Source organism: Eutrigla gurnardus (genome assembly GCF_963514095.1).
Source record: "Eutrigla gurnardus genome assembly, chromosome: 7".
Taxonomy (NCBI): Eukaryota; Metazoa; Chordata; class Actinopteri; order Perciformes; family Triglidae; genus Eutrigla; species Eutrigla gurnardus.
In genome coordinates this window covers 632,927-646,087 of record NC_139921.1, presented here as the reverse complement: position 1 = coordinate 646,087, position 13,161 = coordinate 632,927, and the positions used below count along the sequence as shown (strand labels likewise).

The 13,161-nt window shown below is 47.2% G+C and overlaps 1 protein-coding gene across 4 annotated transcripts in view; it reads left to right on the top strand.

Moving 5' to 3' along the window:
* Positions 1–8,705, top strand: part of LOC311016297 (CAP-Gly domain-containing linker protein 4) — a 49,003-nt gene extending 40,298 nt beyond the window's left edge. For all 4 annotated transcript variants that reach the window (XM_084013904.1, XM_084013906.1, XM_084013907.1 and 1 more), the window contains exons 12-15: positions 4,584–4,707; positions 7,394–7,458; positions 7,566–7,644; positions 7,806–8,705. In XM_084013904.1, the coding sequence (XP_083870030.1) occupies positions 4,584–4,707; positions 7,394–7,458; positions 7,566–7,644; positions 7,806–8,139 (602 nt within the window). In that variant the 3' untranslated portion in view covers positions 8,140–8,705. The remainder of the gene's footprint in view (positions 1–4,583; positions 4,708–7,393; positions 7,459–7,565; positions 7,645–7,805) is intronic.
* Positions 8,706–13,161: the final 4,456 nt, after the last annotated feature.

Here is a 13,161-nt window from a genome sequence, read left to right as displayed (position 1 = left end):
GTCACGGTGCTGTTCTTGAACACAAACTTGATAATACATTGCTTCTATGTCTGCCATTAAAGCAATTCTTTCTTGCCTGAACCTGAGCAGAATGGCCAGAAGGGGGCTGGCCAGGTCAGGACCCTGAAGAAGTTCGGTATTCAGAGATTTTCCTTTGAAGGAAGAAGAACAATCAAACACGACTCGAAGCTTACCTTTCTGCTTATGGTATACGCCGTGATGCGGTATGTACCATACCTTGCCATCATTTCTTTGCTGCTGACATGGTGGCACCTTTTCTGCATAGCCCCTGTTTGAGCACATCTTCCATAAATGTCTTCCACTCATTTGCATATGCAGAATCTTTTGCGAATCGTCTGGAGAGACCCATTGCACGTTGTACTGAGACCTCTTTGTTGTCAGGTAAGCACACAGCATCACGGAATGGCAAAGGTAGGTGATAATGACCGTTTTTGTGAATGACTGACCTTGTTGTTACGTCCATGAATTTCTTGTCCTCAACAGACATCTCCAATTTCTCCTCATAATCCTTTTCTGGAAAGTCATTGTTATATTGATGAATGAGAAGATCCTTCAGTTCTTGCATTGAGACACGATTGACTGTGACTGAATCTGTGCCACCCTTTTCCATAGCAGATGTGTTGAGTGGGCCGCTGACCACCCATCCTAAGAGTGTTTTGACTGCATATGGTCCATTACCTTGACTATTAATCACACGCCAAGGTTCCATTGCTTTTGGCACATTCATTCCAATCAAAATCTCAATGTTGGCATCAATCCGTTGCAATGTGACTGCATTTAGGTAAGGCCATCTTTTCAAGTCATGTTGACTAAGTAGGTTTTCTTTAGAGTGTAAACATGAGGCAACTCTATGTAAACACTACCATCCATGTTGCCTACCTCCAGTCCTGTTAGCTCATAGCTCTTTACCGGACGCTCCTGCCCCATCGTCCGCAAGACCACTTCAGTCCGGCGACCTTTGGTGTTCAGCTGGCGCATGATGTTCTCCGTGCAGAAGGTGGCCGAACTGCCTGGATCCAGGAAGGCGTAGGTCTGCATGGTTTTTGACCCGTTGGATGCCTTCACTTGAACGGGCGCAATGGCACACTCTTTGCTGGCCCCTGTTGCATTCTCAGCTGAGACCAGGGCACTGTTGACGGGAGGCCTCCCTGAGTGGTTTAATACGGTCATAGTCTGCATTCTCCCTGCATTGTCACTGTTGATGTGTAACAAGGTGGGATGCTTACGTTTACAGATTTGACAGAGCATTTTCTTATTGCAATTTTTACTGAGGTGTCCTTTCTTTAGACATCCAAAGCAGTATCCATTTTTCTTTAGGTAGTCAACTTTCTGATCATGTGGTTTTGAACTGAACCTTTTACAGTCTGTTATTTCATGTTTGTCTGCACAGAAGCTACATGAAGACAAACCCACAACATGATGGTTAACTTTCTGTGTCTGAACTGGCTGTAATGCTACCTGCTCTTCAGCTGGCGTTACAGTGGTAACAAAAGTCTTTTCAAAGGTTTTTGTGTTTGGCATCCTTGATCTTGGTGTTACAACCTTGGCTGGAGCAGGGTCTTTAATGTCTCCGAATATAGGATGTAGCAACATGCTAGACTGGGTCTCTAAGAACTCTACCAGGTGTATGAATCAAATGCGGATGTTTTTCTTTATGGATTCATAGGCTACAGTTCTCCATCACTCACGGAGCTTGTAGGGGAACTTAGACACCAGCAGTTTCAAGTTAGAGGCCACATTCAACTCATCCATGTACTCTAGGTCTTGCATAGCATTGTAGCATTCTCTTAAATACAAGGCAAAAGCATGAAGATCATTTCCATCATCAGTTTTAATTGACTTCCAGTTCAGAGCCTTTTGCAGGTAAGCATTAGCAATTTTAATTTCATCTCCAAAATGTTTCTTAAGGAGCTGTCTTGCTTCTGTATATCCTCTACGAGAATCCATATGCATACAGCTACGCACAAGGTCTTTAGCTTGGCCTGCAGTAAACTGTTCTAGAAAATACAGTCTATCCTGGCAGCTATCTGTCTTGTCTTCTATCAAATATTTAAAAGCATGAATAAAAGACTGAAAAGATAGCGGATCGCCATCAAAGACTGGCACCTCCCTTTTTGGTAACAGAGAGATATTTTGCTGCATAATCATTACATCAATGAGCTGTTTCTGTGTTTGTAGCATCCGAAAATCTACATCATGACTGGACTGAACTTGAGGGCTGGAGGAGGAGGCTGGAGGAACAGCAGCTTGTGAGCTAGGCCCGCTATGAATGTGTCTAACAGCCATTTGCAATGGTGTTTTGGGTACTGCAGCCAAAGGAGCGAACTCAATAGCCGACGCATCAGGGAGAGTTGGTTCAGTAAAATCATGCCTACTTGCTTCTAGATATTCGTTCATTGCATCACCGCTGTCACTCAGCACTTTAATTTTTGCATCAGCTGCTGCTATCATAACTTGAACTTCCATCTGTTCCTTTTTGGATTTTAAAACCATTTCTTCAAGCATAAGCGCATGTAATGCAGGTAAAGCGTTGGCGCGCGCCTCAAGCGCAGCCTTCTCCGCTGCCGCTATTTTAGCTGAGGAGGTGGAGGTCTTAGAACGCCGAGATGTAGCTCCAGTGACGTTAGATACACTATCCTTAGGATCCACAATAGTTTCAAGATTATATTGTTGAATTTTCCATGCTTCAACCTCCAATCTCCTCCTCACCAAGCAGATTCTGTACTGACTGATGCACAGATTTAAAATCATCGATGCAGCTCAACAACGTCTTTGCAAGTTCGTCAATTTTATCAACATCTCCGGTTTCAAACAGAGCTTTGATTTCGTTCCTCTTTCGTGTACACACTCCTAATTTCCCACTGCGTGTCGCAATGAGAGATTTCAGTAGCTGCGCGGCCTCTTCCGCGGTCTGGGGAGCAGAGTCAGACATCGCTAAAATGTTTACAGTTCAGTTCAATAAAGTCCGTCAAACTTGTAAATTGTTTCGAGCCTTTAAGCAAGCAGTTTATTTATTCATTCATGAAGTCGCTGCCGCATCCAACGTTGCGTCATCCATTCATTCAATGATCCGTTTTACGCGTCGTTCATAAGGACAATGAGCATCCCACAAATCCGCGATATAATCCACAAAGTGTAGTCCTTTGAAGCTCGTCAGTCTTCGGAAGTTTCCGACGATGAAGTGGCAATTCTTTGCTTTGGATCTTGCCACGCGAGGTGAATGGCGAGGGTCCCGACGCACTTGTTCCAGAAAAAGCACTCGCAGAAAGTTCATGTGAATGGTGTTTTAATCAGAACAATTCTGGTTTACTTTCTGTTACAGTCCAAAGGATGAGAAATGATGATGAGTGATGTTTCCTTTACGAGAATACGTGAGTGTGTGGTCGGAAACTTTTCCGCCTCGCTATCACGCTACCCTCAAACTAAACCCACTAATTATTCAATCAGCCGGTACACCGGCAAGTCAAGGGGGAGGGGTTATGTGCCACCTGCTAAATGACGTAATCAGGTAGGTGTCAAAAAATAAATAAATAACCATTTTTCTTTTCCGGCTTGCAAACTGTGGTCATGACTTAAATGAAAACTAAATCAAAAATCAGAAACCATGAAACCACAAACATGGCTCCTACAGTTATTGTTATTATGTTGTTATTGTTGTTATTACGTTTTTATTGTTATTACGTGGTTATTGTTATGTTGTTATTGTTGTTATTACGTGGTTATTGTCGTTATCACGTGGTTATTGTTGTTATTGTTGTTATTACGTGGTTTTTTATTATGTTGTTATTACGTGGTTATTATGTTGTTATTGTTATTACGTGGTTATTGTTATTACGTGGTTATTGTTATTAGGTTGTTATTGTTATTACATGGTTATTGTTGTTATTGTTGTTATTACGTGGTTATTGTCGTTATCACGTGGTTATTGTTATGTTGTTATTGTTGTTATTACGTGGTTATTGTTGTTATTATGTTGTTATTGTTTTTACGTGGTTATTGTTGTTATTATGTGGTTATTGTTGTTATTAGGTTGTTATTGTTGTTATTACGTGGTTATTGTTGTTATTACGTGGTTTTGTTGTTATTATGTGGTTATTGTTATTATGTTGTTATTGTTGTTATTACGTGGTTTTGTTGTTATTATGTTATTGTTTTTACGTGGTTATTGTTATTACATGGTTATTGTTGTTACATGGTTATTGTTATTATGTGGTTATTGTTGTTATTAGGTTGTTATTGTTGTTATTACATGGTTATTGTTGTTATTACGTGGTTTTGTTGTTATTACGTGGTTATTGTTATTATGTTGTTATTACGTGGTTTTGTTGTTATTACGTGGTTATTGTTGTTATTATGTTGTTATTGTTTTTACGTGGTTATTGTTATTACATGGTTATTGTTGTTACATGGTTATTGTTATTATGTTGTTATTGTTGTTATTACGTGGTTATTGTTGTTATTAAGTTGTTGCATAATTCTGAAAACAACATGCATGAGCTGCATCACATAAACCTGGAGGTGAGTGCCTGGTCCCATGACGGTCTGGTTTCTGGTCTCTGCAGGACTCTGGTTGGGGATTGAACTGGACAAGCCGAGTGGGAAGAATGACGGGTCCGTGGGAGGAGTGAGGTACTTCCGCTGCCCGCCGAAGCATGGCGTCTTCGCTCCTCCGTCTCGTGTTCAACGGTAAGCGACTAGTGGTCCCTTCTGGTTCTGCCAGCGGCCCACTAGAAGCCAGACCCGGATTTGTGCATTCAGAGTAGATTAGTCCAGAATTTGACGATACGCCGTGAACAGGCCGAGGTTGTGTTTGGTCATCCGTGTGATGCCACTAATGAGCTCCTTTGACAGGAGGGACGGCCGTCCTCTGAACCGGTGATCAAAGGGAGTCCCGGCCCTCCGACGAAGCTCGGGGCCTCAGCCAGCACCACCCTCGCTTGAATGTGGCCCCCGGTACCCCGCCAAACGCCACATTCATTCACGTGGGTTCAGCATTTGCTCTGTTAAAGATGTGAGGAGTGAAGGGAATCTTGCAGAGAAGGCCGAAACACAACAATGTTTTTATTAAAAACGTGTGGTAATGCACAGGTTCATCTCATTTCTGCTGTTGTGACGACATAATGAGCACAGATCAGGAGTCAGAAAGTTGACTAACTATGTGAGGCAAGATTTCTTTAAATACAGTTTGAGGCACATCATTATTCTGGGATGTATCGATGACAGCTCGTTATAAAATCCCTCTTTGACACTGAAAAAAAAAAAAAGTTAAAGTTCGATTCTCTCGTCCTTAGAGTTTAATTGTTTGCTTTGATTTTCTTTCATTGATTTGAAAGAAGTGAAGTTAGTGTAAATCTGCTTATGCAGATGTTGAGGTGGGCCCTAAACCAGCTAATGGATGAAATATTACTATTATTGTTAATGTTCTGAGATAGTGTGTTGATTCCATGTCCTTGGGAACGGTGGAGGAAAAGAAAATGATGGACGAAACCTCCACTGATGGGGACGATGTTGACATTTACACAGAAAAGAAAGAAATTGAGGAATTGTTGATCCATTGACTCACGTATGTAACCTGTCATTCATAACTGGGGGGAACAAAAATCACCTTTCTATAATTATTATATATATTATTCTATAATTATTGTAGACCTGTATCCTTGTTGCCACAGTTCTCAGAGATCCTTGAAAATAGTTCCATGCAAGACAAAACAACTTCATTGAAAGACACAAATACTGTATATATTTTGTATCTTGAATATACTAAATATATAGCTCATATGTAGATTTGGATAATGACACACTGATCTATTTTTCACACAGATGTGAGCTGTATGTAAATGAAACGATGTGAAGAAGGGGCAGGACATGACGAGCTTCCTCCTGTCCCTCCTCCAACCGGAATGATTTTATTCATGTTTTTGTTTTATTTTGTATTTTATGTCATGTAAATATTGTACTTTGTATTTGAGAAAAATAAAGATCAAATCAAATGTCAAAGAACCAAGGTTGTGTCATATGCAGACATTATGGGCGGAGCCGTGTTGGACATATTGGTAAATGATTTTCTATTAATGAGAAACAATATTTCACTGCAAAGCTTTTGCTTTGTTCATGTTATCTTTCTTATTCAGTTCAACCAGGTCTCTGAGAGCTTGATCAATAATACATAAATACAAATCTCCGTGAGAAGGTGAAGCAGCATGTTGGAGACCAGACCTGTTTAGATCATCACCACCATCACCACCTCTTAGACCCGTGGGAGCTCCGTCACCACCCTTTTAGAAAGGTGGGAGCTCCATCACCAACTCTTTAGACTGCTGGGGGCTCCATCACCACCTCTTAAGACCGGTGGGGGTTCCATCACCACCTCTTTAGACTGCTGGGAGCTCCATCAGCACCTTTTTAAACCGGTGGGGGCTCCATCACCACCTCTTTAGACCGGTGGGAGCTCAATCACCACCTCTTTAGACTGGTGGGGGCTCCATCACCACCTCTTTAGACCAGTGGAGGCTCCATCAGTACCTCTTTAGACTGCTGGGAGCTCCATCAGCACCTCTTTAGACCGGTGGGGGCTCTATCAGTACCTCTTTAGAATGCTGGGGGCTCCATCAGGTTTAGGTGGGGTCAGGTTTAGGTGGGGTCAGGTGTGGATGGGGTCAGGTTTAGGTGGGGTCAGTTGTGGACGGGGTCAGGTGTAGACGGGGTCAGGTTTAGGTGGGGTCAGTTGTAGATGGGGTCAGGTTTAGGTGGGGTCAGGTGTAGACCGGGTCAGGTGTGGACGGGGTCAGGTTAAGGTGGGGTCAGGTGTGGATGGGGTCAGGTGTAGACGGGGTCAGGTGTGGACGGGGTCAGGTGTAGACGGGGTCAGGTGTAGGTGGGGTCAGGTTTAGGTGGGGTCAGGTGTAGACCGGGTCAGGTGTGGACGGGGTCAGGTTAAGGTGGGGTCAGGTGTCGATGGGGTCAGGTTTAGGTGGGGTCAGGTGTGGACGGGGTCAGGTTTAGGTGGGGTCAGGTGTGGACGGGGTCAGGTTAAGGTGGGGTCAGGTGTGGACGGGGTCAGGTGTGGACCAGGTCAGGTGTGGACGGGGTCAGGTGTAGACCGGGTCAGGTGTGGACGGGGTCAGGTTAAGGTGGGGTCAGGTGTGGACGGGGTCAGGTGTGGATGGGGTCAGGTGTGGACCAGGTCAGGTGTGGACGGGGTCAGGTGTAGACCGGGTCAGGTGTGGACGGGGTCAGGTTAAGGTGGGGTCAGGTGTGGACGGGGTCAGGTTAAGGTGGGGTCAGGTGTGGACGGGGTCAGGTTAAGGTGGGGTCAGGTGTGGATCAGGTCAGGTGTGGCCGGGGGCCCTCTCACCATGTGGTTCTCTTCCAGGATCCACGGATCGGTGGACTGCCTGTCGGAGCTCTCCTCCTCGCGGCTTGCTCTTCCTCTCAGCGGTGAGACTTGGGCCGTTACGGCGTTGACTGAGGTGTATTTGAGATGTTGCACCATCATGCGGCGAATGCTTGTGATGTCATTGTTAGTGACGACCCTTGTGATGCAGGGACGATCCGCCGCAGTCTCAGCACGTTGTCGGCCATCGCCCCTCCAAAAGAGACGACCAGAAGAAGTCCCGTTACCAGGTGTGGTTTGCACCCCCCCCCCCCCCCCCCCCCCAAATCAATACTGATAAGCGTGACAGGAAGCTGTGGAACACCCAGCATGCATCAGTCTTCCTGCTCACAGATCCTCGCTCTGCTTTGCTCATACGTCTTTTTTGCTGTATTTCCTCAACAAACCAAAGGAGTCGGTCCAACCCTCACCGCCGGCGGTGGGGCGCCCTCGGTGTCGCTGGGGGCGCGGGGGGGTCCAGCGGGCCGGCGAGCCTCCACGTGGGCATGCAGGTCCTGCTCAGCAGTGCCAACGATATGGCCTACATCCGCTACCTGGGGACCACGGACTTCGCCCCGGGCCTCTGGCTGGGTCTCGAGCTCCGGAGCCCCGGGGGCAAGAACGACGGCTCGGTGGGCGGCCGCCGCTACTTCACCTGCCGGCCCGGCCGCGGCGTGCTGGTCCGGCCCAGCCGCATCACCTACCGTGGCATCAACGGCTCTCGGCTGGTGGATGAACACGGCTGAGGCCTGCAGGGACCACATGGAGATCTGAACTCATTCTAGTTTTTATATATATATATTACTACAACAATAACTCCACCTATCAACAGAAACGCTAGATTTAGTTTTGGAGACCTTTAGTAAGCAAAGAAAGCACTTTATAAAAATGAACTTTAAATTGTGAGAACGAAAGTCTTCAGACGTAGAACACTGCACTATTAATCTGAGAAGCTATATCAATCAATATGATTGATCAGAATAATAAAATAAATCAAGTGGCTGAATGTGTTTCTGATCCCAGAACTGGGTGCATGTGAGCGTGCGCTCCTGCGTGTGCACGTGTGTATTGATTATGTTGAAACGATAAATGGATTGTTCAGGGTCGTCATGATGATCAGATCATTGAAGTTGATTCAAAACTGTTTATGAAGAGGATTTAATTAAGCAGCGACCTCCGTCAGTCCTCCGTCACCCTCCATCCCCTCCGTCACCATCCATCCCCCTCCATCACCCTCCATCCCCTCCGTCACCATCCATCCCCCTCCATCCCCTCCGTCACCCTCCATCCCCTCCGTCACCCTCCACCCCCTCTGTCACCCTCCATCCCCCTCTGTCACCCTCCATCCCCTCCGTCACCCTCCATCCCCTCCGTCACCCTCCACCCCCTCTGTCACCCTCCACCCCCTCTGTCACCCTCCATCCCCCTCTGTCACCCTCCATCCCCTCCGTCACCCTCCACCCCCTCTGTCACCCTCCACCCCCTCTGTCACCCTCCATCCCCTCCGTCACCCTCCACCCCCTCTGTCACCCTCCGTCCCCCTCTGTCACCCTCTGTCACCCTCCACCCCCTCCGTCACCCTCCATCCCCTCCGTCACCCTCCACCCCCTCTGTCACCCTCCATCCCCCTCTGTCACCCTCCATCCCCCTCCGCCCCCCTCCATGGCTGTTCCAGCTGGCGGTCTCCTCCCCTTCAGGACGATAGTGATTGGGTTAGAAAGCGTCCCCCGATGCCGCCTGATTGAGTTGGAAATATGAACGTTTGAAGGAGGGAGTTTGCTGCAGTAGCAGTCTGACTCCAGAGAACCAGCCCTCTAAGGGGTGTACCACCACCACAGTCCCCCTCCTTGTATCTAAGGGGTGTAGACCACCACCACCACCAGTCCCCCTCCTTGTATCTAAGGGTGTAGACCACCACCATCACAGTCCCCCTCCTTGTATCTAAGGGGTGTAGACCACCACCACCACAGTCACCCTCCTTGTATCTAAGGGGTGTAGACTACCACCACCACAGTCACCCTCCTTGTATCTAAGGGGTGTAGACCACCACCACCACAGTCCCCCTCCTTGTATCTAAGGGGTGTAGACCACCACCACCACAGTCCCCCTCCTTGTATCTAAGGGGTGTAGACCACCACCATCACAGTCCCCCTCCTTGTATCTAAGGGGTGTAGACCACCACCACCACCACAGTCACCCTCCTTGTATCTAAGGGGTGTAGACCACCACCATCACAGTCACCCTCCTTGTATCTAAGGGGTGTAGACCACCACCACTACAGTCACCCTCCTTGTATCTAAGGGGTGTAGACCACCACCACCACAGTCACCCTCCTTGTATCTAAGGGGTGTAGACCACCACCACAGTCACCCTCCTTGTATCTAAGGGGTGTAGACCACCACCACCACAGTCACCCTCCTTGTATCTAAGGGGTGTAGACCACCACCACCACAGTCCCCCTCCTTGTATCTCAGGGGTGTAGACCACCACCACCACAGTCCCCCTCCTTGTATCTAAGGGGTGTAGACCACCACCATCACAGTCCCCCTCCTTGTATCTCAGGGGTGTAGACCACCACCACCACAGTCCCCCTCCTTGTATCTAAGGGGTGTAGACCACCACCACCACAGTCACCCTCCTTGTATCTAAGGGGTGTAGACCACCACCACAGTCCACCTCCTTGTATCTAAGGGGTGTAGACCACCACCACCACAGTGACCCTCCTTGTATCTAAGGGGTGTAGACCACCACCACAGTCCACCTCCTTGTATCTAAGGGGTGTAGACCACCACCACCACAGTCACCCTCCTTGTATCTAAGGGGTGTAGACTACCACCACCACAGTCACCCTCCTTGTATCTAAGGGGTGTAGACCACCACCACCACAGTCCCCCTCCTTGTATCTAAGGGGTGTAGACCACCACCACCACAGTCCCCCTCCTTGTATCTAAGGGGTGTAGACCACCACCATCACAGTCCCCCTCCTTGTATCTAAGGGGTGTAGACCACCACCACCACCACAGTCACCCTCCTTGTATCTAAGGGGTGTAGACCACCACCATCACAGTCACCCTCCTTGTATCTAAGGGGTGTAGACCACCACCACTACAGTCACCCTCCTTGTATCTAAGGGGTGTAGACCACCACCACCACAGTCACCCTCCTTGTATCTAAGGGGTGTAGACCACCACCACAGTCACCCTCCTTGTATCTAAGGGGTGTAGACCACCACCACCACAGTCACCCTCCTTGTATCTAAGGGGTGTAGACCACCACCACCACAGTCCCCCTCCTTGTATCTCAGGGGTGTAGACCACCACCACCACAGTCCCCCTCCTTGTATCTAAGGGGTGTAGACCACCACCATCACAGTCCCCCTCCTTGTATCTCAGGGGTGTAGACCACCACCACCACAGTCCCCCTCCTTGTATCTAAGGGGTGTAGACCACCACCACCACAGTCACCCTCCTTGTATCTAAGGGGTGTAGACCACCACCACAGTCCACCTCCTTGTATCTAAGGGGTGTAGACCACCACCACCACAGTGACCCTCCTTGTATCTAAGGGGTGTAGACCACCACCACCACCACAGTCCCCACCGGCCCCCTTGCTATATCTCCGGTCTCTCCAGCTCCTTTCCATGCCATCTCTTCCTTCTGTGTAGTTGTTGTACCCGACGGCGAGGCCAGTTCCTTGTATGTGAGAACCGACTGTCTGATGTTCTGATGTGATATCTGACGCAGAACGTCTCCATGATCATCTCTGTCTGTCAGCGTTCCACAATTCAAATCTCATTCTGAGATAAACATCACATATTATTATCTGGATCCACCATCCCAGCTGTGTTGCAGCAGAAGGGGATTCAAACTCCACCGCCAACGGGTTCCTGCACTTCCGCTATTCATATAAATATATATATATTTATATATGTTATAACTATATTGCCAAAGGTATTCACTCACCCATCCAAATGATTGAAATCAGGTGTTCCAATCACTTCCATGGCCACAGGTGTATCAAAGCAGCACCTCGGCATGCAGACAAACGTCTGTGAAAGAATGGATCTCTCTCAGGAGCTCAGTGGATTCCAGCGTGGTACTGATAGGATATATATATATATATATTTATATATATATATAATTTGAAGTGTGAGTGTGAGAAAGGGATTTGACCTGATGCATTTAAGTGTTAAATAACATTTGTAAGAAAGAAAATAAAAGACTATTCTTATTTGACCGCCCCTCTGCGTAACTCACTCTTTATTCAGTCTGGTAACTGGAATTAAAACGAGGTTCGCTCTGCTTCCTTAAGTGCAAAGAGGAGCGTTGCATTCTGGGAGTTAGAATGAAACAAGCACTTTGAAACGGTTACATGTTTATGCTGCTGTTAATGCTGCTGCTGCTGCTGTTAATGCTGCTGTTAATGCTGCTGCTAATGCTGCTGCTGCTGCTGTTAATGCTGCTGTTAATGCTGCTGCTGCTGCTGTTAATGCTGTTAATGCTGCTGCTGTTAATGCTGTTAATGCTGCTGCTGTTAATGATGCTGCTGTTAATGCTGCTGCTGTTAATGCTGCTAATGCTGCTGCTGCTGTTAATGCTGCTGTTAATGCTGCTGCTAATGCTGCTGCTGCTGTTAATGCTGCTGCTGCTGCTGTTAATGCTACTGCTGTTAATGCTGCTGCTGTTAATGCTGCTGTTAATGCTGCTGCTAATGCTGCTGCTGCTGCTGCTGTTAATGCTGCTGTTAATGCTGCTGCTGTTAATGCTGTTAATGCTGCTGCTGTTAATGCTGTTAATGCTGCTGCTGTTAATGATGCTGCTGTTAATGCTGCTAATGCTGCTAATGCTGCTGCTGCTGTTAATGCTGCTGTTAATGCTGCTGCTAATGCTGCTGCTGCTGCTGCTGTTAATGCTACTGCTGTTAATGCTGCTGTTAATGCTGCTGCTACTGCTGTTAATGCTGTTAATGCTGCTGCTACTGCTGTTAATGCTGTTAATGCTGCTGCTGTTAATGATGCTGCTGTTAATGCTGCTGCTGCTGTTAATGCTGCTAATGCTGCTGCTAATGCTGCTGTTAATGCTGCTGTTAATGCTGCTGTTAATGCTGCTGCTGCTGCTGTTAATGCTACTGCTGTTAATGCTGCTGCTACTGCTGTTAATGCTGTTAATGCTGCTGCTGTTAATGATGCTGCTGTTAATGCTGCTGCTGCTAATGCTGCTGCTAATGCTGCTGTTAATGCTGCTGCTGCTCATACATGTTACCAAGCTGAGCGTTTACTACATCCAGGTGGATGAACTGAAGCACAGCTGCTGAAAGAATAGTTCTCAAGTCTTTCACATTATGACTTCTTAGATTCTGTGTAATGAGTTGCTTTGAAATCCTTAAACTATATGAAGACTTTATGTGGGCCGAAGGCCTGGTGGCACAAAACCACTTCCTTGGTGTTAATAGTCACTTTTAACATTGTGAATGTCGCTTCTAATAGCTATTTATAGAGAAAGCGGTTCTAAAAAGGAGAAACCAAGTTCTAGTTGCTAATAGTGTTGGTGCTGATGTGAATGACGTGTTCACGCAGAGAGGTGATGTCTGAAAACCCAGTGAGAGAAACATGCTTATTAAACTTGACTGGGAGAATGGATGGGCTTCCCTGTGACGCCGTGCTTCGCTGCTTGACTCCCAACCCCTCATGTTGTTTTAAAACGCTTTGTTTTCAGCCGTTTAACGTGAGCTGAAGTTGGTAAGTGCTCAGCTGCAGCATCAGCACTTTG